Genomic DNA, 27,449 nt, shown 5'->3' with positions numbered 1-27,449 from the left:
TCCTGTGCTATTATTGTAAACAAGCAGATTCAATCCACAATGCTCAGTAAGATTTCCTCTAATTTCCTTTTGGAAATGGTTTTAAGCAAGATAAGGCACTAAAATTTAATCCTAAGTGTGCAAATACTGAATCCTTGGCACGGACACAATCTTGTCATGAATTTATATGGGAGCTTTAATGGTTTTGTAAATTAATCAATAATGTGGTTAAATTATATTTGCTCAGCTAATTATATTCCATGTCCTGTAAATTAGAACTTCAGTAGTCTTTAAGAACAATCAATGCTGCTGCTTGTCTCATATTTGTGTTTTCTTACTGCTATGTTATTAAAACGTTTGTTTATTTGCTCTGCTACAGGCTTTTAGAATTTTCTTTGCTGTTTGAATGACAGCCATGGGGATGCCAAGACATGCAATGATTTCTACATTATTATACATTTAATATGCCAGATCCATTTAAGCAGTGTCAAAATATTATACATTTATAGCCTCCTGAAAATCCTTCTAGTTTCACCTTTGGGAGAACTGGATTTAACCACTTTCTTCCCCCAGGAAATCATTGGGACTTCTTAATGACTAAAATGGATCTTGGCTGGGTTCTCGTCCTCATGACTTTGAAGGGCATGGCATGAGTTGGACTTGATGACACCCAAAGTCTCCTTTGAAACTGAATGATTCCTTGATTCTATGGCTCAGATTGTCCATGAACTTCTCTCCACCCAGTGTTCTTAAAGTTCCACGCCTAGACTCTCATCACTTAAGGGTCTGTATGACAGGACTAGTTTACAGTACTCAGAGCATCAAGTGATTTGGTTACACAGATCCAGACTCCCACACACAACATCAGGAGGAGCAAACCCAAAAAGCAGACGACTTTATTCCTTCTCACCCACGAAAATGCTTTTGGAGCTGCTATGGGACAAACTGCACTGTTCAGAGCAAGTGTTAGGAGAGAAACAGAATCAGCAAGTTTGATTTCAGAGATGAACTTAACCAGGAGAGTATAACAGAAAATCAGCTGGCCACAAACCTGGGCTCAAGGGATCAGAAGGAGAAGGAGAGGATGCCTACCTTCATCCTTCCAGCATGTCTCTGTAAGCAGCAGCCTGCTGCAGAGATTGGGAAGGCAGGTGGCTGTGGCATCCAAAATGTATACGGAAAGATTTGTAGAGTACTTCTAAACCATACTTTTATGCAGACATATAGAAACACACCCAGGAAGTATAAAATATTACTTGTGAGAATTTTTCTTTCCCCTATCAAAAAGCTAGCATATTTTGCATGGCACTGTTAGTTTTTTTTTATTTTTTTATTTTTTTATTTTTTATTTTTTAGTAAATTCTGCTTTTTGAAAATATAAAAATGGCAAGAAAAGAAATAGAAGGAAGAAAGTTCAAATAATAGCAAATTAGTATTTTAATATGTAGGTAATTGCATCCTACAATGATCTTGTACAGCATAACAAATTAGTTCTGTCTTAACATATGGAGTACTAGTTATAACAAAGAATCCTAGTTTATGCCTATTTTTTTAATTTTTTTTTTTTTTTTGTGATAAGGCACATTCAGGCTGAATATTTCATGCATACATTCATAGCTGCATGAATTTGGAAGAAAGAATCCACTGTTGTGTCTGATTATTTTCTAGATTTTTTGTCTGCAGTTTCATTTGCTTTGACTTTCACAAAGTCCTTCACCTGAATTTCCCAGGATTGTCCATAGGTCACCCAAGAAATCTTGGATGAACAGCTCACCTGCTATCCATAATTATACTTAATTTATACTATTATTTTAATGATGTTTTTCTGAAGTGTTTGCATGCATGCTGGTATCGCTAATGGCTTTTTACCTGGAGAGCCAGTAATTTTCAATGCACCCAACTCCATCAAGGGGTAATTCCGTTTGGATATTAGGAAGAATTTCTCCTCAGCAAGACCAGTGAGGCAGTGGCACAGGCTGCCCAGGGAGGTGGTGCAGTCACCGTCCCTGAGGTGTTCAGGAGCCGTGTGGATGTGGCACTGAGGGACGTGGGCAGTGGGCGTGGGGGGGGTGGGCTGGTGGTTGGACTGGGGGATCTTAAAGGTCTTTTCCAGACCTGATGATTCTGTGGTTCTGTGATAAATGCTGGGCTCACTTTTACACTGGAAAACAGTTTGCTGCATTGCTTAAATCACAACTCTGTGCAATTATTGAAGGATGCGGATATCTCCAGAAATTTGCCTATCCCCTCATACTCTGTAGATCAATAAATACGTATAAAGCTATTTGTGTATACAGGCATTAGCAGGTCTGAGGTCTCTTTATTTTTCCTTTCTAACTCTTCAGTGGTGTTTTGAAGCTCTGACTATCCTCTGAGGAGATATCTTTTTCAGTCTCAGAGTCCCTTTGTCCCTTTGATTTGCTTTGTTCCCTGATGCTTTTGCCGCAGTGCTCTCCAGGCTTCTGAACAAGAGCACTTTGCAGGCGGGGGCCCAGTGGTGGGGCAGGCAGCTCCGCTTTCTTCCTGGCCCACTGCCACTGCTGCTGCGGGAACCTGAGCTGAGCTGGGGTCAGAAGCAGATTACTGCACTTTCAGGGCAACGACTTCACTCAGTGCACGAGCACACACAGCCTCTGCCTGCAGAGTCCATTTCCTTGGCTCTGACAAACTTGCAGACAACATCTAGAGTTAAGAGTAGTGTTCTTTTTTTTTTTTTTTTTTAATTTACAAATAAGCAACTTCAATGCAAATGTACCTATCCCAGAAGGTGCATTTATCCTAAGTGGCTCCTGCTGGTTTACACACACCCCATCCTGACTCTTGCTTAGGAAAGCTGTTCCACTTGATTGCTCGGTTTGCCTCTTCGAGTCAGTGGTGGCAGGGGAATTATAAAGACGACAAAGGTGCAGCCAAGTCCTTCATAGTGCGTGCCAGATTCGAGCTGATTTAAGGCTGTACAGCCTGACTCTGGAACTTTCTTCACACAAAGGACAGCTACTTTTGGACAGTTTCTATTTTATTTTATTTTTTTCATCTCAGGAAACCTGCTGAGAGGTGCTCACCTTGCAAAGGCAACATGATCAGTGGTGCGTTGCAGATTGCCGGGCTGCTCCTCGGTGGCCTCGGCACGATTGGGACATTTGCAGTCACGGGCATGCCTCAGTGGAGGGTGTCTGCCTTCATCGAGAATAACATCATTGTGTTTGAAACCATTTGGGAAGGCCTGTGGATGCACTGCATCAGGCAAGCCAACATCAGGATGCAGTGCAAGGTCTACGACTCCGTGCTGGCCCTCTCGCCAGACCTGCAGGCATCCAGAGGACTGATGTGTGCTGGGTCAGTGCTCTCCTTCCTGGCTTTTCTGATTGCCACTGTTGGAATGAAGTGTACGCGGTGCCGGCAGAGCGGCTGGCCGACCAAAGGCTATATCCTCTTGGCAGCTGGGCTCCTCTTCATCCTCTCAGGTACCACTGTGCTTGTTCCAATCTGCTGGGTTGCCAATACCATCATCAAGGATTTCTACAACCCTGTGGTCAATGTGGCACAGAAGAGAGAGCTTGGTGAGGCCCTCTACCTAGGCTGGGTGGCTGCTTTCTGCCTGTTGGCTGCTGGAGCCATATTCTGCTGCTTCTGTCGCTGTTGTGAGAAAACTGGGAGCTACAACTACTCTGTGCCTCCTCACCACCTGCCGCTCAACCAACACTTGCATGGGACCACCGAAAGTGCCTACTCTAAGAGTCAGTACGTCTAGATGCCTCCAGACTTTTCCTTGTTATTACTTTTCTTTGAACATTTTTTTAAGCATTCAATGTATCTGGATGGATTTCAATGAAAGCTGCCTTTGCCTCCTGTTCTGTAAATGCTGCTGTGGTCGATGCATTTTGGAGAAACCCCCAGTGGTCTCTGCTGGGGTAATGCTCTGGCATGGGACAGTTGTACCACATGGGAAGGTGACTGTTTAATGCTATCTCATATTCATTTGGAATAGCTTTGGGGTTGTGTGGTTTTGCTTTGGGTTGCATTTTGTGTGTAAAATAAAAATGAAAGTTCCATGGTGATACGAAATACCGCCCTACTGCAAAGAAAAGGGGAGCTGAGCAGATAATTCCACTTTTTTTCTTTCCTGGGGAAGATGGGATAACAGTGAATAAGGACAAGATAACAATGGTTTAAAAGAAAAGTGTTCACTAACAGATTGATTTACTGTGGATTTGATGGAGAGTTTCATGAGGAATTTATTTATCAGAGGAAGGTAAGCTGAAATACATGAAAAATACCCCTTATTTCAGAGAACGAATATAGCCCTATATTCATTCTAAATACCATCATTTTGGTGAAAGTTACTATTTTTTTTGTAATCCATAAAGGTTGAACTCATTCACATCCTTCTCTCTAGAAGTGACAGCTTTCGCTTGCAAACTCCATGTAACTCACAACATTTTGCAATATTGCACAGGTCACAAGCACTGTGTTGGCTAGCTGCCACAGGATGCTATGAAATATATGCCTTTAAAAAATGATCTTTTGGTTAGTCAAACCCATATTTTTGCTGAGATCCACTTGTACCAGCATGGTTTATAGGCAAAAGAATATAAAAAGTGATAATATTTTCTCAAAGTTGACACCAGAACAAGCTCAACAGTATTTTTAATAACAAGATCATGTACCCATGATAAAGAACAATGTAATGAAACTAAGTCTACAGAAAAATAAATGCAGTTCCATACAAATTAATTTAATAAATGACCCAAATTAATCAATAGTGATAATATTTTTAATAGAATCTTGTAACCCCAGGCCCATGGAAATTAATAGCATTTTGCCTTTGACTTTACTGATGACACAATTCAATTTGCGGTGTTTAATGAGAACAACATTTTGCTCTCAAGTGTGATTGACTATTTTAAATATTTTGTAGAAAGTTTATGATGTGATCTGTAATTCTCTAGTAAATTCCTTGGACTATTACTACTTGAAAATTCAGAATCAAATTCTTCACTTCATAAAATGCTACTCTGAGCAAGCTAGAAAAAATAATCTGCACGCTACTCTAAAACTGTCTTTTTGTAGTGTTTATAAGATGCATATTAAGCTATTCAGGGGAAGTTCAAGTTGGATATTAGGAGAAATTTCTTCTCAGCAAGAGCAGTGCTGCAGTGGCACAGGCTGCCCAGGGAGGTGGTGCAGTCACCGTCCCTGAGGTGTTCAGGAGCCGTGTGGATGTGGCACTGAGGGACGTGGGCAGTGGGCGTGGGGGGGGTGGGCTGGTGGTTGGACTGGGGGATCTTAGGGGTCTTTTCCAACCTTCATGATTCTATGTACTTGTGTATGTAACTTTATTTTTTCTCCTTATTTTAAAGCAAATTATTTCTAAATATGTACACGTGTAATGTTCATGAACTTTTTGTGTAATATAGCAGTATCTAGTTATATTTCCTTCATATTCCTTCATTAATATTTATACCCACATCCAGTCTGTTTTCTGGGGGGAAAAGAGACTGGAGGATCCTACACGAACTTGTAGGATTTATAACAGTGTCTGCAATAAAGCCACTTGTTTAGTTCAACCCTCTAAAAAGTAGGTGCAAGATCTCACTTAGAGAACTACATTCGTATGTACAGCTGCACTGTAGTTATCTCTGCTGTCAAAACACAGAGTGATTCATACAGTATTAATCTAACTGTCTGAGGAAAGCTTCAGTGGAAAGTGAGATAAGTGTGACATCTTTGTAAAAGCCTTGTGAATATTGAACACCACTGCTACGCATTGGATAGTTTTATCAGTTCCTGGTAAAGCACACGATGATGTTGTAAAAACACAAAAGAAGATGCAAGAAGATTTCTAAAAGTATCCCTAGGATAAACAGAAACACAGATCAGATGAACTGCGAGAATCTCAAAGATTTCACAATACTCATCCTATATTGGCTGCAAAATATCCACCTTAGTAGGACACTATCTCCCTTAATTACTTCTAATGTACCTCCAACAATTTCCTTTAAATTATACCTTACCTGCATGCCATATCTTCAAGAACACTGAAATCAAAACTTCACTTTTAAATGGAGCTCACCTCCCTCAGATTTATGCACTGAGTGAGCCCGGAGAGGTCTGAGCAGAGGGTGCCACACAAGCCATTATATCCCAGAACTAGTCAACTGCCTGCAACTATCATTTTCCCAATATTGAATCCTGCAACTTGGAATTCATGTTTTTGGTTACAAACAAGAGAAATTATTTGGGAAATAAGGAACTTTACCTCCATGCATGGAAGGAAGGTCTGGTAACTTGTTCACCTTTATCCCGCGCTTGGGGATATTGTGAGCATTCCTGCAGTGTGAAATGGATGTGGAGCCTTGCCAGGTCCACCAGATGTCCTCTCTGCTGTGGCAATGACTGCACAACTTGGAGGCCAGAGGGGAGGAACGCTCTGTTAAATTTCACCTGGGTGAAGGCTCAAGATTTCAATCACTGCTCTGTCATTCAGTAACTGGGCTTTCATTTCTAATGGGCCTCTTTGGAAATTCTCCTCCTGCTGCTGCAACTGTTGTGAAGGACTGGAGGGCAGAGCTGCTGTCTGCACTTCTAGGCACTACCCTCACTAGTGCTAGGCAATGAGGTGCTGAGCACACAGGTGGCTATGGAGCCATCGTTTCAGGAGGGCCTGGATGCAACTGAGCTCTTGTCTTAAGTGGTTTCACATCTGTATATGAGAACAAATCACCTGATGCATGATGTTATCACATATCTGCAAATCTAATAAGGCCAGCTGCACATAATGGATTTGTCTGCTTCTTTCAGGTCCCTCCAGAGTCTTCTCTTTTCTAGGCTGAAGAACACCAGCTCCCTCAGCCTGTCCCCATAACAGACGTGCTCCAGCTCTCTCTGGTCATCTTTGTGGTTCTCCTCTGAAGCTGTTCCAACAGCACCATGTCCTTCTTGTGCTGAAGGCCCCAGAACTGAATGCAGTACTCCAGGTGGGGTCTCATGAGAGTAGAGTAGATGAGCAGAATAACCTCGACCTGGGTAGAGTAGGAGAGTCCACATAATCCTGGGTCTTACAGCCAAAAAAGCTCATTAGCGAAATATTTAAATGGCCTTCCTGTGTCATCACGGAGACCTGCAACTGACACCACCAGAAGCAGGTGTCTACACAACAGTGGAAGACCAGTGCCAGCAGACAATAATGCTTGGAGGCTATTGTCTCCATTTCCAGTCTCTAGTGCTCAGAGCACCTTTAGCAGGTACAGCAGGATTTCTGAGAGTGAGGCATGATGCACAGCTCTCCCTTCCTGCTGAGCTGGAGGAAGGGCAATGTAGGCAACTCCAGCTGGTAGCTCCAGTCCTTACAGTGGCATGTCTACCACTACCATAGTATTACATTGCAGAGCAGAATTGAGAACCTAATCTAAATACCTCAATCAATTCCTCCCCCCTTTTGCAGTCTGGATGCTTACAGCCCTTGAGTTTTCTCCATGTCTCCATCATGAAGCTTTCACCTGGTGAAAATAGCCAACTGCCCTGCACACCATGCTGCTTCCCCACTTATCCCACTGCCCTGTGGAGCTGGTGATCACAACATCTTTCTGATAAGTCTTCACAGAATCACAGAATGACAGAATTGTATGGTTGGAAGGGACCTCTGGAGATCAACCCCCATGCTAAAACAGTTCCCTACATCAGGTCACATGGGAAAGTATCCAGGAAAGCCTTTAATATCTCCAGAGGAGACTCCACCACCACTCTGGGCAGCCTGTTCCAGTGCTCCATCACTATCAAAGTGAATAAGCTCTTCCAGGTGTTTGTAGAGTGGAACTTCCCGTGTTTCAGTTTCTGCCCATTGCCCTATGGCAGTCCTAAATATTTGTTGCTTGAAAAACGAGAAGACTTACTAACCAACTGCTTTACCTGGGTACAACTGAGAGTCCCATTAGCACCATTAGTTCCTTTCATTAGTGGGAACAGTCCCATACATAGGTACAACAGGAGAGAGCCATAAACCAGCCCATTGCTTTTCTCAGAAAATAGCTGTGCCAAAAGTATTACCAAACATGTTTATGCAATAAAAATGTCTAGAGATGACTACACTGCTGTGTCTTTAGCAATCTATTGGTTATCATTTTCATTAAAAAAGTTTTCATTAAGCTTAAATCAAATCTACCCATTGAAAGCTAGTGCTGCTCCATTATTTCCTATCCCACCAGCAGAAGGCAATGAAAACAGCTTACTGCTTTCCTCTAAAGCAGGCAGACTGTTCCATCTTTCAGGACTGTTATGTCTGACCTCTGGAACTTCTCTTGCTTAACTTAACAATCTCTAACTTTTTCTTCACTGGCATGTATGTTAAATCTCTCCTCATTCTTGTTTATCTACTTAGTTTTGGCTGCTTCACCTCTTTCTGTAAGTTTGATGGCCAAAACTGGACAAAGTGTCCCAGAGGAAGACTTGTCACTGTTGAACTCAGTGAATGCAATTATTGCAGGTTATCATAAGTAGATTGTTGACACAAAAAAACCCCCAAATCCTGTATTTGAATATATTAAATGCATTTCAATTCTGTTACTTCAGGCCTCGAGATCATGAGCTTCCCTGTATTGGGGGACTTAATTATTGACAGTACATTGACCAACTCAGAGTTGAATGCAAATTTCCTACTGCAGTTCCTCTTTTACTGCCAGATACCTGAGGGTAATAATATGACACCCTAGAGAAATCCTTGGCTCCACCAGTAACAGAAGGCAGCATTCAGAAATAGAAATGCGGCAGTTCTTCCAACATATCCTTTTGTTGTTTTACTCACTGGTAGCTTCTCTATACATATTGCATTAATTTTACTCTTCTCCGATCCTTCAGCGTCTCTGTTCATTTCCCACCACTGTGTCAGATACTTTAATAAGATCCAACTGGATTAGATTTTCTCAACTTCTATTTTGTAGAAAATGTTATCAAACAAAAATGAATCTATTTTTTGCTAAGTCTCTGTATTTTATTTAATTTCCTATTTACTTCCAGATACTTTTTTCCTTTTTTTTCTTAATGGATTTTAAATCATATCATGCAATTACATTCTGACTAATGGATATCTAGTTGTGCACAGGGTTTTCCACCTCCCCACTCATTCCATTTATTTTACTGTTCTCCGGACACAATATCTCTTCTGATTTGACACATATGCTGACAGTCCTAGCTATCATATTTGGAACTGCACACGTATTTCCTTCAGTGGAAATCACTGTCTTTCTTCAATTTATGCTCGTAAAGATTTGAAATGTTTTGCTTACCTTGGATACAGTACAGCAGTTCTGTTATGTTCTCATTCTATGTCCTTACTGCAACCTAAACACAAAGAGAATATAAATACCTTTCTTAGACTCGTACACCCTACTGTGTCTCTTATTTTGCTGTTCAGCTTGTATGCCCATAGCACCTTTTTCTTTTACTTTTTATAAAGCTTTACCTTGATTGATTTTATTGAATTGAGTTTCATTTTCCCCTTAAAATTTCTGACCTCTTTGATACATTTTCTTTGCTGCTTAACTTTTCTCTTCTTCTGTTCTACCAAATACCTTCTCTGTGAAGTAATTCATCCAGTTGAGCATGGACCTACATTCTACAAGTGTGTCTTTTTCTTTCCCATGAGATCCACATTCCAGACACTTCCAAGGGAATTTTGAAGCCTCGTCCACATTCATGTCCTTAGGCTGTTCAGTCTGATTAATAAAGAATCTGATCTGAAATGGATGAGTCGTATGCCTGCAGTGCTCCAGGTATTTTTCACCTCATTGACAATGGTCTTGTGCCTGGATACAGATATTTTAGTCTTAATCATCTTTCACATATAATTTTCTGCCTCAAAATGTGAGCTCCCCTCCGCTCTCCTCTTCTCCCCTTCCCTTCCCTTCCTTTTGTCCCCTTTGCAGACAGTGAGCTGTCACTGTACAGAGACGCTTCAGCCCCATGGAGATGAATAAGTGTGCAAAATTGCAGTGGTAGGGGTGCATCCTTGGGGCTGCAGTGGTTTACAGTACTGGAGAGGATGTTCTGAGATCATGTGACAAAAATCAATCACTTCCTGCAAAATATGTCTGCTTTGGTTTCTGTGCCGCTACAAATTCAAAGTGATTTATGGCTTCCAGGAAGAGTGAGTGCTGGAGCAACTGGTTGGCTAGGCAGAGCTTCACTTCTGCTCTGCATTCCCCCTGTTTGATGGGAAACTGAGCTAAACTGGAACGTGAGCTGTGTTACCTATGCAGACCAACAGGCAGGGCTGTGCTGCTCCTTCCCAGGGGGCACTGATCTTGCCAGTTGTGGAAAGTCAACCAGGATGTTCCGGAGAAGAGGTGAATCCCCTGGGAAGACTCACGAGGAAGGAGTCATGGGAACATCACAGATGTTTGATAAAGGGTTCTGGATTTGGAGAGAGATAGAAAGAAGAGAGAGTAGAAGTGTAGGATGGTGATGCCGTGGGCTGAGATGCCAAGTCAGGTGCTATCACTGGGCACAAGGTTGGGGCTAGAAGCAGTGGAACTTGTCATGCTAGGGCTTGTTTTGTAAGGCAATTAACCATGTGTTTATTTTCATTCCAGAGGTAGGGTTTTTGAGAGGGCAAAAAGTGAGGATTATATATGCATGGGAGGACTATACTGTATACACCATACAGGGAGAAGCCCAAATTATAATTGAGGAATGTGGAACAAAAAGTCCTATTCTTAAAAGTTTGAGACTTGTTTACTTTGCTGCATTGCTTAGTTGTTGGAAACCCAGGTCAAAAACGCAGTGCTCCAAAAGCAAACTTTCTTGGGATTCTAACCAGTGATCTTGTTTGTAACTGTATCAAACAGTCTCCTAAAAGCTACCTCTTTCTACAAGCCTTGCCTCTCATCTATCTTTAGGCCATTGCTGCCATAATATAACTTATCCTTCTCTTTTATTCCACTGGAGTAAATCATTTAAATAAAGGAGGTCCCCTGGGCTGCATCAAGTAATAGCCTAACTGTACACCCTGCTGCTAACCCTTATGAAAACAATCAATACTACCTTGAGATTTGCCACTGTTATATTTCCAACAGTCTGATGTCAACTAAGCAATAAAATGCCCCCCAGATATTTTCTAGAGGATAGCTTTGAGGTCCTGTCATTAAGCAGCACAGAATGATTGCATATTTTCTGGCAAGTTCTATTTCTCTCAGGATGGCTGCTCCTTGCACATAACCATTGAGGTGACAAATACCTTGTAAAGCCTGGAGCAGTTTGGATGGATTAAATACTCAAAGGAGTATTTAATATTTTATTACTGAAGGGTTTTATTATACAGAGCTCAAGTTCATTCAGTGTCCAGGAGTCAGGCTTCCTCAGACAGAATATCATTACACAGAATATCATTAAGACTTTGGCAGTTCTGCCAGGCTGTGAATTTCAGGCGTGCTGAGGAAGATGAGCAAAAACAAACAGGTTTTTTTTTTCATTTCAGCTGTCAGTCACGGGGTGCCTCAAAGCTAGAGTTAGAGGTTGGCACGCCAAATGCAGAGCCGGTCATGCGCCTGGAGGAAATCCCTTCCCAAGCTACACAGATCAGATGCTTTTCTCACTGCAAAACGTGCCACTCTTGATGAGAGAGGGAACAAGATGAGCCTTCAGCTTTTAACGTATGTGCAGGCAGCATTATTAAAGTGAGCACTTATTGGAAGGGTTCTACTGCCTTAAGTCCATTACATTAAAACTGAAACAAGGCAACCATTACTTTACCAGCAGTCTTAAAATACAGTAGTGAATCAAAACACCATAGAAAGTAATGGAACCAGTACCTTAAGTATGATTGCATCATGATTCCAAAACAGATCTACCTATTTGTTGTACACTCAATGGAGATTTTTCTTATATGGGATGAGTGAGATCAGTGTGGCCTTACCTATAACTCCCAGTAGTTGCTGAAGTATGCTTTAGATAAATTTATCTATTAGTCTGTGTCAGAAATGTTGCTGAACCTTGAATTAAATTCATCAGCTTGTAGCATAGCCAACCTGTCTATTCTTGACCTGAACTCTTGATGAACTATGTACATTATAGTTGCACCTGTAAACAAGGATAACATATTTATATGCACTGTACAGAGTTGTCTGTTCATGTATCAGAACTGTAAGATTCAATATACATAGAAGAACTACAAAGAGGAAGAAAACCTTTCTGGGAGGCAATGAAGTGCTTACATTATTGATGCCTACAATTAATTAAGCACTGGGGATCGTTGACAGGTTCTGTTAATTTTCTGTACTGGAAACGCTCTACTTCCTCTATTTCAGGTGGCATCAGCATTGTAAAACCTAGGGAGGAATGGAAGGTACTCCCCCAGGAAATGATTCAAATGAACTTCCTGATTTAAAGGGAGGAGAAGATGTAAATCTGAACAAAGATACAGGGAAAGATTAAATGTAAAGCCTACATGCTTCCTCCATTGTCTATTTTCTACTTTGAAGGCAAATCTTGGGATATCCACATTTGCATAAGAACTGGTGTTCTCATCTTGATGCAAGTAAGAATGCCAACAGCATAACAGTAGGATGATACATAGAAGAAATACACAAATGGTGCACAGAGAATGGAGAGTCTAGACAAGTGGAAATGGGATTTTCCTTTTGTTTCTGCTCATCTGACACTAGTGCCACTGTATCTGCCATACCCACCATATATGCACATATTTAATTTCTACTTCAAGAGATGTCTACTGTTCAGAGTGATTTTGAAGTAACTCAGCCAAGTAAGAGTTTCTTTCTTAGAGTTAGGATGAGTCTCTAAATAGTGGTACAATTCCCTAGGGTATGCAAGTAAGAGCTCCCTCCAGGCTAATCAAACATGGACAAATATTCCAGTGATCAGCAAATCCAGGCACTCCTTGCCATTTAATAGGCTGAGTGGTTTTCTCAGTACTTTCCAATATAGCGTTATTATTCTTTGGATTTCTTTTTCAGCCTGTCTCTCGAGACTCGTTTTTATTTCTGATTTGTCTTCAAATTTCAAAACCACCAATTATTGGTTTTCCTTTCCTGCTTCCTTCCCCTCAGGTTTCAATAACAAGAACCATTCTGGCAGTACACACAGCACTGTAGCCTGGGTGTTCCTGACACCTACATCCAGATGTCACTCACCATAGGTACCACTTCCAATTAGACATCAAAAAAGTCACTCATTAATTTGTCACTCCCTGGATATATTGCCACACAGTCAACATGTTATGCATTTTTATCGTATTTTTGAGAGTGAGGAAGTAGGAACTACATGGTCTTTGATGTGCCTTCCAACCCAAGCCATCCTATGCTTCTACAATTCTGTGATTTATTTTCCATACAAACCATACCCTGGCTGTCTCAAAGTGTAATTTTATGCATGACCTCAATGGCTGACCCTCCCAGAGTCATGTAAGGAAAAAAAGATTTCAGAGAAATCCTGCTAGATAAGGCAGTCAGATAGCCAGCTTCAGGGCATTAGGCAAAGTCAGTTATTCAGTTTTATATCCCTTCAAGAGCTGGTTACCTGAAAATGCTGCAAGAAGGGTTTTTCTTTTCTTTTTTTTTTTTTTAAAAAGCTACTTGCAAGAGTTTTTTCCATAAGATCTTTTTCTTTTTTGACATTAAAATAACAAGACATAATATAGTCTTGATAATTTAGAGGTTAAAATACTCCACAAGCTGAAAGGAAACTGGATTCAAATTATATAGCACAGGTCTTGTATTCAATCAGTCTGCTTCTAAGTAAATATTCTCTTGCCAGATAGAGGAGCTTCTTTTAGACATGTATGTACCTATGACTTTGGGTTTAATCTCAGTGTCAAGCAAAATCCCTTACCTTTTCTTCAACACAAGATTCAGAAAAGTGATGCAATATTTATCTCTATAAAAACAAATTCAAGAACATATTTGATTTCTAAAGGTTACTTTTGACATCTTAGCTGCGGACATTTTTTTCTCCCAAATTCCCTATGGTAAACATGAAGATAAAAATGAATTACTCAGAGATCTTGGGAGTATTTTCACATGGACTTGTAATATTATATTATACAACTTGTGCTACCTGACAGTCCTTCCTTACAGATAGTTACTGTAGGAAAAAAGGGATGTTGTGGGATGTGAGTGGTTTATATTCACTTTTTCCTTTGCTTTGAATTTATTCTGTGGACACCTAAGGCTGTAACTAAATTAATACCATCAAGAGCAATGTTTGATATTTCTGAACACACAGCTCATAACAAAAAACATGCAAGCAATCTAAAACTCTGCCTTTCTTGGCCAGCACTTTCAGAGGCCTTCATTGTCTTTAGCTGAAGTGTTTTTTAACTAGACCCATTGGTTCAAAGAGCTGGGGTAATCAGAAATACCTCTATTTTAACAACACCCAGGAGATGTCATCATATAATATTATCTCAAGGCAGGGAGAAGAAAGTGAAAAAAAAAAACCATAATGGAGAAGTTATTTCTAACTTGCCCAAGGCAAATTAGTCTACAGCATATATTTTTGTCCAGGCTTGTATCTATCTGTGCAAGCTGAGATAAATGCTTTGTGGGAGGGATCACTGACTTCTTTCAAGGCGCATTTTATGCTGAAAGAAAAGTTCATCCTTTTTGAATTGTACAGTTATTACTTGGAGAAGACTACTACAATAGAAAATAATAACAACGCCATCCTAATGCTATCCTAACGTGGAGTTATCCTGATAGAGGTTTATTTCCTAGTAGTGACCTTTTCTCCTGGATTCAAAAGAAAAAGCTGTGAAACTCTGCCAGGTATTTTGTCATACTTGTGAATTATGCAGCTGGTAGAGTAAAACTTTGATGTTGATTGGATTACTTGACTTTCCTGTACCTGCCTAATATTGCGATTATAATTTTGTGTTTGATCAAAATAAGGAATCTGCATTAAAGAGGTATACCAAGTAACTCCCAGATAGATTAAAAAAAATACATCAGGTGTTTTCCCAGGGCTGTAGTACTTAGAAGGTAAGCCCCACTCCAAGGTAAACTTTTGTCATAAGAACAACTGTAATGATCTATTTTACATAACATTTGAAGAGGCAAGTTCAAACTTTCTGCACTGAATTTCAACATAGCTGCAATCTTGCAGTTAAGAAATTATTAGCCCTGCAATGGGGTGCTTTTAAGTGAATCCCTGGCACTTAATTATAAAATCACTACTGACACAATACGCATAAGCAGCAGTAAAATCAACCCCTCCCTAGTGTTCCATTGGCTGGAAACTCGTTAGGCTTGATGGGTAGGCGTTTTAGTCAAAGGGGATTTCAAAGCAAATAAATAGCAGGTTCTTTTAGCCAGTCAGAAATAGATTTCCACCTGTTTGAACCTCCTACTGGAGAGAGCAGCAGCAGAAAAAAATCAGCATCTTACCGTATGAGGAAACAACAGGAGAAAGTATTCTCTCCCATGCTTCATATTTCTTCAGTGAAAGAGTGCTTTTGGAAGACTTGCTAGGCCCCCTTGCTTGAGGTGCCTTTTTCAGAAGAAGCATGGCTTGCTGTGCACTACAAATCATTGGTCTAATATTTGGAGGCGTGGGCATGGTCGGGACTTTGGCAGCTACAGCTATGCCACAATGGAGAGTTTCTGCCCACATTGACAGTAACATCGTGGTGTTTGAGACTATCTGGGAAGGACTGTGGATGGACTGCATCAGCCAGATGGGCATCAGGCTACAGTGCAAGTTCTATGACTCTATCCTGGCTCTTCCCCCACCCTTAGAGGCATTCAGAGCCCTCATGTGCACTGCAGTGCTCCTGTCAATCATTGCCTTTTTGATGGCCATTGTTGGTGTGAAGTACACTCACTGGACCAAGGAGGATCCCCAGGGCATCAGTATCTTCATGTTAGCAGCTGGAGTTGCCTTTCTTGTGACGGGCGTCCTTGTTCTGATCCCTGTGTCCTGGACTGGTGGCAGCATCATTCATGACTTCTACGATGCAAAAGTCCCTACGCCATTGAAACGAGAACTAGGAGCTGCTCTCTACGTGGGCTGGGTGAGCGCTGCATTTCTTGTCATGGCGGGAGCAATGTACTGTAGCTTCTGGTGCTGGGCTGGAACAACCCCAAAATCTAGGTATCCTTCGCTTCCTCATCACGGATTGCACAAACCTAACACGGCAGGAGGGACACTGCTAAGCATGCAGGCGTACGTGTAGTGGCTACATGGAATCTTTTGACTTAGTGTTTTGATACGTCCCAACTGACTTCAGTGCCTGATTAAACTGTGAGTCTGTAATAGATGAACTACTTTTTTCATTTGCTATTTACCACTGACACACTTCTTTGCTCTCTAACGTGCTTGTAGGAAATGTTATTGCATGGGCATGTTAGACCTCGAAAGAAAAATCTCACTGGCATGGAAAGAAAAAACAGCTGTCAGGAATCCCTTGTAGAAGACTAACAGTACGGTTGGGCTGGAAGGCAGGCAGCTACTGAACAATGGTACCATTGCCCATCCCTAAGACCATGACAGGCAAAGGGAGCAATGCATTCTACTTTAAGGTAAAGTCTTTGTAAGGACTGATCTACAACATGATGAGAAGCATGGACTTGGCAGCATGGTGGAAAAAGTCATTGAATGAATGGAAAAGCCCCCAGTAATCTTATTTCCAGTACTAGCACTCAAATGCTCCCTTGTCAGAGACTCCCTTGTCTGTGGGTTTCACAGACACTTGTGGAGCTGATATATCCTTCCTACATCTTCTGCAGTGCACAGAATTCATCTCATGGAATAATAAAATTTGTATTCACTTCACCAGACTTTGTCACGAATGTATTAATTTTCTGTTGCCTGGTACGTCCCATCTTCAAGGGGTTCTTCTCTTCTACAAAATGCAGGACAGAGTATCTGTCTTCATGCACTTTAAAGCTCTGTGATTATGTGAAGTGTAATTAAAGAAGCCAGGCAAATCTAAATGTGCAATCCCCACTTGCTTGCTGGAAGATCAAGAGTTCCTGCCTACATCTTATATCATGCCTGCAAAAAACAAGTCCTGATGTTGTTCTGACTGCTTTATGTTTACAAAACTTATCTTAAAACGTGAGCTGAGTAACCTGATTCCTGTTTGTCCATTGTGCAGAATTCAACAGTATTTTCAGTTGTGCTTTTTCACAGATGAAATTAGAACGTGCTTTTAAAAGCGGACATGTCACAGTACTGTTAAGTGACCAAAGGAGTTCCAGAATTCCTTTTAAAAACATTGTTTCTTGGTCTTCACACAGTAGTAATGGATGGCACCATTTCATTGATATTTCATGACACAGTTTGATCTTTTCCTATGTCTTTGACTAGTATCTGAAAACTTGAGTTTAATGACTTCTCAAGTTGTACAGAGCAATGCCTCTATATATTCATTTGATGGTTCAATTTAAAGAAGATTGAAAGCTACATTTAATTAAAAAAGCCTTTTATAAACTTGACTACATGAAATGAAAGTCAAATGAAACCATGGGGCCAAATGTGGATATGTGTTACACATATTAGCTAACACTCATTTACATTTACAACAACCAGCTCAGATCTTTTAGTGGGAATTTCTTGTTACTAGGAAAGAGGTTTAAAGTGCTCTGCTCATCTCTTGAGGAGTCAAATTAGCACTTATTAATTCCAGATGGATCTTGAAGGTGACATTTCTGCATAGATTTTCTAGTGCTAAAATATATTTTTTATGTTGCCTGATGGCTGATGGCTGTACATGTGGTATACACAGTATCTTTAACAACAGCTCTCACTGGACCAGACAAGTTATTTCAATGGAATTGTTTTCTTGAATTTGACTATAATTTATATTACCTGGAATACCTTCATCTGTTATTTTATTGTACGTGTATATTATAATACATATATTTTTTAAATAAATGTTTGATTAGTGAGCCAGAACTGAAGTTTTTGGATTGATTTAGATATGACATTTGTGATTAACCCAGCAGAAGATGAAGACATTTGCAATGCAAATTTGATGCGTATTTATGTGTAGGTAATGGATTTAAATAATGATGTATGCAATGTAATGCAACTTTATGTAGATACGAGTGCTTAAGAAGTAATTAAGTGCAGCTTTCTATAACATTAATTAAGAGATCCTGAATGCTTTACTATCAGAAGGCTGATCTGGAAATCAAATTTGAACTGGGTGTGTCATTTTAGCATTTTCAAAGAGTTTAAAGATAAAACTGCTTTATTTGAGTGTTTTGGACTGATTTCAGAGAAAACCTACGCTTTTTACATCTAACATTAACATTTGATAATTGCGTATTACTCATCCTCCTCTTTTACCAGTTGATCTGAAGATGAGCTCAGACAGACAACAACGTACTTGCGTGGACATTTGGAATCTGATCCTGATTTCAACTGTATGGCCATACCGGGCCACTGTTTGGATGTGTGGGGCTTTATTGATGTTATTTAGTGCCTTACACTCACCCACACGTGTTTAAGAGCCTGTGGCACTAAAATTTGGTGCAGGATTGAGTTGTCAGGAGATGTGAATCAGCAAGAGATTCATGCTGTGTTTAATCTGTCTTTGAATTTAGGGGATGGTGGTGTGGGTAACCCCATTAAGATGATTACTGAATATTTTACCTCTGTATGTGAGGTACAAATGATGTTGAGTGAACTCTATGGGTGCATTTGCAGCTATTAAGGGAGTCACCATTTTTAGTTCTTCCTTTTCCCCTGTTCAAAATCAACAATGCTCGAAAGTAGTTGGAAGGTGCAGTTTGGAGGCATGAGAATGTAAATAAATACTTTTTCAGGCCTAGCATGTGAGTATCATTTACTATGGATAGATCGGAGATTGCTAAAATACTGTGTCAGGTGTTTATGTTCTGCAGCTCTATTTCATTAAGGAGTGGAGGCAGTAAACTTGTTACAGTGGTACTATGTTCACATTCCTTCAGGTACAACTGTCAGAAACTTCAGGCCTGATGTATTTGTTAATAACAACTAATTAGAAATTGTGCTTAAATATCTACTTTAATATGCTGATGCTATCATACATTTTAATATTTTGAGATCACAAGGCAAAATTGCTTTGGAAATATAAGTGAAGAACTGAGATTTTGCTGTGTATTTGAAATAAATGTATGAACCCTTCAGTTTTCTTTTTTTTTGTATCTTTGTATCATAGTACTTTTTTTTTGTATTGAAGTGAATGAATGTGTTTCTTCACTGGAAGAGGAAAACAGATTCAGTATTTTTATAATGTCCTCTTCTGATTCAGTCTTGTTTTTTACGCTATGCTTTAGGCTTGATAGATAATAAACAAAGTGAGTCTGATTCCTTGGGAAATAAAATACACCAAACTGATTTAGTGTTGACTTCCAGCTCTTGCTTATAAGAAGTTTCCTGAAGCAAGTCAGTATTTCAAAAGCTGGTCCCAAAATGTATATTCATCTCTGAGCTGAAAAGATTGTGCAGCAAATAATCCATGACTACGATGCAGCCAAAGGAACATATTTATAGCAAAAATGATGGCTTAGCAAAACATTTCATTATAACAGAAAGTTGAATCAAATGGGGTTTGAGACAAAGGAGAGCGTGCAGTCATCTGTCCTGATATGCAGAGACAAACTTCTATGGGAGGAACAAGATCTCTACAAAAATTTATGTTAAAAAATGTTATGAACTGCCCTGAATAGTAACAATAGTCACAAAGTCAGAAATTGAATCTTGATTGCATCCCTCTGACGGACTAAAACTGTCCTTTTGAAAAAGGCACAAAGGTCTTTTCAGGGGATTCCTATATGATCTTTAAAAACTGGGACAGAGCTGACCCAACAAGTAAACAATGGTTCTCCTTTCTCTCTGTTACAGGAATGTTCTCTGTCTTACACACTTTGCCAATGTAATTTGAGTTTCAGAGTCCAAGTAAGACTGAAGTGACATTTTATGACTACAGAAAGCAAAAGAAAACAAGAAATGCCCTGATAAATAGGACGTGTTCAGCCAAAAAGATCTGTGGCAGCGCTTATTGTGTTCGGTTGCCCCTTGCAAAAAATGTTCCTGCTGTCAGCGAAGACAAACCAAAAATATTTCAAAGCATAAAAGTTTCATTTTCTGCAACATCAAGGAGCAGAGATGGCTATGGAAGGGGTTGTGACAGCGGTGTTAGCAAGCCACATGCACCTGCAGAGTCAGCACCAGAGAGGCTGCTCAGTTCTGGGTATCAGAATGGAAGGACACAGTTGTGTCCTCAGTGACAATACAACCAATGGCATCATTTTTTAAACGATAAAAGGGAGAAGGGAAAATGCTTCATGAAGCTCAGCTGTTTGTACGAGAAGAAAAACAGAATACAAAAGGCTACCTTAGGATATTATCCATTCTACTCCTTTGAAAATGAGTGAGCTGTTGTTTCCATTGGGCTTTTTATTCTTTTATATGCAACCACTTGCCCATTCCTTCTAGAAATCTTCTCACTTGAAAATATCATCACCTGAATAGTGTGAAATTTTGAGGTGTTATGGAAAAGTAAGTTTTTCTGTGTTCTCGCTGATAGCACCCAGTTCAAGTGGAGAAGCCAGTGGCATGTATGTGCTGCTGCAGAGACACTCCTCTTCAACATACCTCCCTCATAAGCACTCTACAAACCAGAACAGATCTTGCAGGTGAGATGAGTTTTAAGAAGAGGTGTCATTTTAATCAAGGATTCTGCGTCTGTCTGTTATCCAGGAGAACTCACTGCTCGAGCTGCAGTGATTGCTGCTGTGACAGGGGAAGCGGAGCCAGAGAATCTGGAGGCAGCTCTGTGCTCTGAGGAGTGAACTGACAGAATTACCTTAAAATGTTGAACTGAACATTGTCTGTCCTACAACTATTGTCCCAGTAATAAACAAATACTACCTGGGTATCCATTACTAGAAATGAATTTATCATGCAGTTCTCATCAGTATTCTTTTTTACTTTATTTAAACCATAGAATCTCACTTTTTCTAAATAAAAACAAGAAATGTACACAACTTAACTGACAATTCCAGCACCTGTGTGCAAAAGAGATACTTAAAAAAAGAAACTACAAACCCATCAAGCCCTGTTCTCTGCATTAGTCGAACTGAATAATGCATTACGATGCTAAATCTCTGTTGTCCATTTCTTCTACAGACCTTAATCTGTGGTTTTTGTCTCAATTACTGTGAAGTAGTCCCTGATTGTCAAATGACAAACAGGATGAGTACATTCGTGTTTTGGCTTCTTTCTGATGGATGAGTGATTGACAGAACGATAAGCAATGTTTATTCATTCAGAGTTTCCACCGTAATGCCAGATGGTGCTGGGAGATAGAAAATAATCTCTAGACCCTAACAAACATTGCCTCACATACTGTCACATTCATCCTGAATTTAGCAAAAATTGGCAACAGAAACTCCACGTGTTGAAGAAAAGTATGTCGTTAACTACATATTTTTAACGAAGCCAGGTTTCACAGGTTAGACTGAGTGCTGGTCTTTCAAGGCCCAACATACTATCTGTACGTCCAATAAGCCTGTTGCAAGCATTTTCAACATCAACCTGATAGTGGTGCAGCCATGCAAAGAGAGACATGAGGAAGCCCAGCACTGATGCTAAGCTCCTGCCATTGAGGGGGACAAGAGTGCAAGCAGGTCATGTGTAGAGTCATGTTGGAGCTGGTCCTGGGCATCAGCAGCTCAGCCATGGGTGAGTAGAAGAAACTGTGGGCCTGACATTCCTTGTTCATAATGCTTAATGCAGTGACTCCATGTTGGGCCTGAGGATCTCCTGCAGTCCAGGTTTTCATGTCTCCATGCTGCTGCATTAGGATGAGCCTTTTTCTAACATGGGGTGTTTACCCCCATTTCCCAAGTCTTTTGTTCATTTCTCTTCAAGCAGGAAAATGCAATGCAATGATTATGTAAGTAATTATCAAGAAATGAGGTTTGTGGATTAAGAAACTCATTTTACTGAGGGTTGTGTACATGGTGATGAAGTATTAGTTAACACAGACAACAAAAAGCATGCATCTATCTCTGGCCAAGAGTAGCAGCAACTTCCTCTTCCTGGCTGTTGGGCTCACTGCACCCATTACCTGGTTTGCATGCCACCCAAAAATCTGTTTGACATCCCACTGTCTGGAAGCACGCTACTGCCAGGAGCTAATTACATGCTAATCTTTCTTTGAGCATTGCAAGAGACAAATTGTCCTTCAAGAGCCTTCTTGTGTAAAGTACTGCTCGTAAATCCATGACTCAGCTGGACTTACGGTACCAACACATCATTTCAGACCAATATCATTTCACATTGTGAGCCAAAATATCCTTAAAACCTTTCAGAGTGAAGTGAAGTTTTGAAGTCAAAGATGATAACTCCTACTAAAACAAGTGATATCGGGATACAAGATTTTGGAGATAAATGTTCAAGTTGTTTCTGTGCACTCATAAGTAAGGAGCAAAGGTAAATTTCAGTGGAGTGAATGGAATGGTTTGTGCTATGTCCAACAGGACTTTAAAGCATCAGACATATCACTGTCAGCTGTATTTGTTTTGGATATTCTCTCAACATTACTGGAGATGTTTACTCTATTGCTCAGAGTTTCTTATGGAGATAGATAACTCCCAGAATATCGCCTGTAATAATCTGGATTTGTGTGTTCTTTCTTCTTTGGCACTTCTGGAACCAACTCCTCCTGCTTACATGTGTGCACACAATAAAAACATGATGGCTAGGTACAGTGAATTGTTTTGCCATTATTTAATAAGTGTTTCCAGGTAATGTAATCTGTTATGTAATTCTTAGAGTGAATGTTGCTAAATGTTAAGATTTTCCAACGATGAGAACATAAGCAAGTACACTTTACTCACTGTGTGCTTACTTCCCTAATTAACAGCTGCAAATCCACCCCTCCCAGTAAAATACATTTTGGGATTTTTTGATGTATGTTGTCCTGTCAGTGGAGGAGTTTATGAATCCAGATTGCATCCAGATTGCTGTGCTATTTCCCTTATAGCAACTTGTGCTAAAGGGTACCATGGGCAGTGCAAGCTGCCAGATGTTCCCCATTGGTAGGAGAGCACGGATTCAGGCTGGGCACAGCCGTTCCCACCACCAGCCATCTGCTACCTGGGCCAAAGTTACTGACTTCATAAGGGAGCTGGCTTTAGGGCTTTCATAAAGTTATGATTTATCTAGGACTTGGTGACATAATAGTACCATCACAGAAGGAATTATAACAAGTAGAGCTTTTTAAAATGTGTGAGCAATATCGTGCCCCTTAATTAAAATAGAAATATCAAATTTTTAACTGGATTAATAAATAAAAATTCAGTTGAGATAAAAACTGTTCAGTAATATGATTCCAGAACATCTGAAATACTCTCTTTGTACTACTCTGTAACGCTTTCTTTTTTCTCTCAATTTTGTGAAAAATGATTAATTGGTGTGTAATCGAGTGGGGGAAGGCAAAATGATCTGGGAAAAGGGTAGCAAACACTGCCTCTTACATATATTCATAACATTCCATGTAACATTCAAGCTCTGGATAGATCTTACATTTTATGACAGATAATCATTACATTTTACTACGACAGAGTTATTTGATTTTTCAAGCTAATTGCAAGAACAGGAACTATGCATGTAGTTCAAGTGAATTCAGATTGGCATTTCCTTTTTCAAAGCATGGTTAGCGCTGGCAATAACTCAATTTTTAGCCACATGTACATGGAAGTCTAAATTAATCAATCTTAATAACAACCAAAAACAAAATTCAACTTAAAATATACTGGAATTTCTGTTAAAAGAATAAAAGCTGATTTTCTTGCCTCTTTTTAGCTGAAAAATCCACATTCATGTTTTATTTACACATTTGAATATTTATTTTTATGCTTACTGTAAGCATTAATGTTTAATATATCTTGTCTCTGCTTAGAGACAAGCCATAAATCTTAAATTCCCCAAATTCCCCATGCCACTATTTATTCAGGAAAATCATGTATTCTTAGATTACACTGCACTCTTCTTTTGTGACAAACCAAGTGATCAGGGTAGTTGCACTGAAAAATGTATTTCTGCAAAGCATCTCCTAACAAAACTAGAAGAGGAAGCTTTGGGCTTTACTGAAATACATGCATTAAAATAAAGACAGGGCTTGAAAGATACACAGATAGAAGGAGTAGTTATGAGTGGATGAGGACAGAGAAAGGCAAAACATATTTTAAAAGGAGAATGAGCGGAGGGAAGCTGTAAGGTTCAGAGAGTGCAGGGAAACAACGCTGGTGGCATTTGGAACACCTTAATAAGAATTACAGTACTTGGTCTTGAAATGTCAACACGTACATACTGCTTTCTAGCAAATAACAGCCAGACTTTGTGAATGCTACAAGAAGCTAAATGAGAGGAGGCCGTCCTGGGAAACGTGGCTGTCTAGGCCATGCAAGCAGGGCAAGGTGAGACTATCAGAAATAAATGCTTACTCATTTCTTTGTGTCTTCAAATCACTGTTAGGTACTGTGTAAAGGAATTTCTGCATTTCCTGTGTAGCAAGGAAGGTGTGTGATTCTAATTTTACAGATGGAGGAAATTTAAGGCCCTGGTTGTGCAATGCACGCAAGCACTTGCTTGCCTTTGCTAACTTCTTGCGTGACTGACTCAACTGATGTCCCAGTGAGATCCTAAGCTTCAGCATCTGGGAAGCATAGCAGCGTTAGCACTTCCAGGCCTAGATTCCTTTCCTTACACACACTGTCAGCTCCATTATCTCAGTGCACCCTCAACATCATGTACCATGCAGAGGATGAGGCTAAGAAATACCTAGTTCTCAAGACCAGACCACTTGGCTATGCTGCTAATGGACAACTAGGAAGAAGAAACAGTATCAAAACCAAACGTGTAGGAAGAAACAAGCTCTTTCCTATCAGGAGATGGCTCATAGGACCCAGCAAAGGTTCTGTTAGCTGGAAAGCCGACGGACCAAACGAAATCGTGTAGCAGCAAAATGGCTAGCTGAAGAAGAAATTATTTAAAATCCATGTGTTTATGTCTAGGATTTACATACATATGCAAATTGATGATGCAGTAGCTTATTCATAAGTCAGTAAAACTAGTACATTGCAATAGTTTTTGTGGGTGCTGCAGAAGGATGTGATATTTCTCATTGGACTCTATAGGTTTGGTCTAGGTTGGAAAGTCGTTATCATCATTTTACATTTCACTCATTGACCAGCTGCCAGTTCCCAAAGGAGCTCTGTGTGGGTATATGTGAGTGCACACTATAACTAACTCTGCCCACCAGTAGCTTCCTGTTAGTGATTTTATCAAGTGCTTCTTTAAGGCACAAATAAATCACAAAAGATTGCCCTTCTTTTATGCCTGTATTAGCTCAAAGAATTCTAATAATCTGGGAAGTGTGGGTGTACTTTTACAGTCACACAGGTTTGTCTAGCAGAGGATGTTCTTGTTAAATAACACAGCAATGAAGCAAGAACTGAAGGATATAGATGAAGAGATAAATAGATGTTTCATGTCTTCATGTCTCTCACTGTAGTTATCTAATCATCAAATCTAACTGATCATGCAGAAATGCTACCTGGCTCGTAATATGCTGGATGAAGGAACATTGACTAATTCCCAGTGTTTGGGACGCTTTTCAGTAACTGGCCGAGTATTTCTGTATATATTCCTTCTCTTTCCTTCTTGATTTGCTGCAGAGCACTTAGAGGAAATCTCTGCTCCTGATGACTTGTTGCAGTTTAAATGATCACTTCTGCTCTGTGTCCTTCAAGCAGCGCTCTGTCTCTGACAATGCCTTATCTGTGGTGCTGGCAAGCAGTAGCTCGAAGGCAGGTATCTCCCCTATTTGTTCTGCAGCCGCAATAGACTCAATAACTTATTTACCTTTTGGAGTGCTTAGATTATCCTTGAATTTGTCTTTTTATTTTTTTTTGCCAGTAGTGAGCTCTGTCACAGATTTCCAACTTTTGAGATGGATAAAGAACTGAGCTTTGTGGCTTTTGTAACCTTCTTTTTATCCATTTTATCTCCTTTGTCTGCTTTAGTACAGTGTTTCAAATGGATAGCACATACTAAACTCTGTCTCATCTCTCTCCTGGTAAAACCCTGCAACAGACATTAAAATAAAAATAATTCTTCCTGTAGTGTTATGGTATATACTGAAACTTCACATAGTAATATTATTTCAGAATGCACAGGGCTTGCTTTGTGTATTTCATGGGATCCTTTATCTTGCTGTAATTAATTCTCTGTATCTGGCCAAAGATTGCATTTGTTATCTTCCTGTAAAAGGTCTATTAATATGTAAATCAGCAGTTTTTAGTTTTTCTTGGAGTAGGGAAACTTTTCAACATTTTAATGATAAGTTCACAGTAATGTTCCTTTCTGTGCTTCAAAAGTATAAGTTCTGCAAATATTTCACTACAGAATTCCAAAGGAAAATTCAGATATATTTACAGCAGAGAAGATTAATACTGGACAGCCTCCGCCAGTGGCTGTGGGGAATTACCAGCAGAGACAAGCAAAAACATGCTGGAAATGAATAGCATTAGGGAGTTAAATGCCAAGGTCTGTAAAAAAAGAGCAAGGTGGGTGCTAAGTAGCACTCAGAATGATCCAGGAAGACACAGTCCACTGCTTTGTCTATGTTATGCACTGAAGCTTGATTCCAGTACTGGCTTCAGGTGTGTAGTTGTATCTGCACAGGGTTTCTTACCCCTACTCTAAAACTGGTGGAGTACGTATGATCCTCATACTCACACAGAAAGGCTCCATCCACACTGGACACTCAGGAAGTATCTGTTCTTGCCAGGAGCATGCATCAGTGTAGCTTTATGGAAGATATGGAGTTGAGAATATACTAGCCCAATGTATGGCCCTTGGAAGAAAAGTTTTTACTAGCTGTGGAAGCATACTTTATGGGAAAAAAGAATTCCTTTCTTTTTCCTGCTTTCTATAACATGGAAAATTTCAGATACATTATGTAAGAAAAAAAGATGAAAATTTGATCAGACATCATTGTTTAGTATGGATTTTTGTTTTTTTTTTTTCCTGGAAAGCTTCATGATTTCTGAACAGATGTATTTGACCCTGTTGCATGAAATATCCCAAAATTGTCACCAGCATTTACAACCGGGGAGGTTGCCAGTGAGTGAAACTGCTAGCTAGGTTTGTTGTAATCTCTCTGGCACTGGGCATCAAAGGCTGAGATAAATTTATGTTAAGAAAAAATCAGCAAATATGATTATGATTTTAAATACACTTTTTTATCCCCCTAAATTGAACATGCATCTACCTATGTAAACTTGTTACTTGTGTTCTAGGAAATCCAAATAGTAGATACTTTAGTGTGTAAAATAGTTCTTAAAATTATTTTCCTATGTTTTAAAATCTATTCAAACTCATTTCCATGACTTTAGGATCTTGGCAAGAAGGAACTTGCTCTATTAGGAGAGCTATAACCAGATGTATTATATATATGCTAA

The 27,449-nt window shown here is 39.8% G+C and overlaps 2 protein-coding genes across 2 annotated transcripts in view; both read left to right on the top strand.

Annotated features, from left to right (window-relative positions):
• Window positions 1-2,586: 2,586 nt before the first annotated feature.
• The window catches only part of LOC125688291 (claudin-8-like), a 338,757-nt gene continuing 313,894 nt past the window's right edge, over window positions 2,587-27,449 (top strand). Inside the window, exon 1 of the mRNA XM_048934170.1 lies at window positions 2,587-5,127. Within this exon, the coding sequence (XP_048790127.1) occupies window positions 3,056-3,730 (675 nt within the window). The 5' untranslated portion in view covers window positions 2,587-3,055 and the 3' untranslated portion in view covers window positions 3,731-5,127. The remainder of the gene's footprint in view (window positions 5,128-27,449) is intronic.
• On the top strand, window positions 15,491-16,159 carry LOC125688292 (claudin-8-like). Its single transcript, XM_048934171.1, has one exon. It carries the CDS (start codon window positions 15,491-15,493, stop codon window positions 16,157-16,159), a length of 669 nt encoding a protein of 222 aa, XP_048790128.1.

Source organism: Lagopus muta, chromosome 1 (genome assembly GCF_023343835.1).
Source record: "Lagopus muta isolate bLagMut1 chromosome 1, bLagMut1 primary, whole genome shotgun sequence".
NCBI classification, from domain to species: domain Eukaryota; kingdom Metazoa; phylum Chordata; class Aves; order Galliformes; family Phasianidae; genus Lagopus; species Lagopus muta.
The sequence above is the reverse complement of the archived record's forward strand: the minus strand, read 5'-3'. Positions and strand labels throughout refer to the sequence as shown.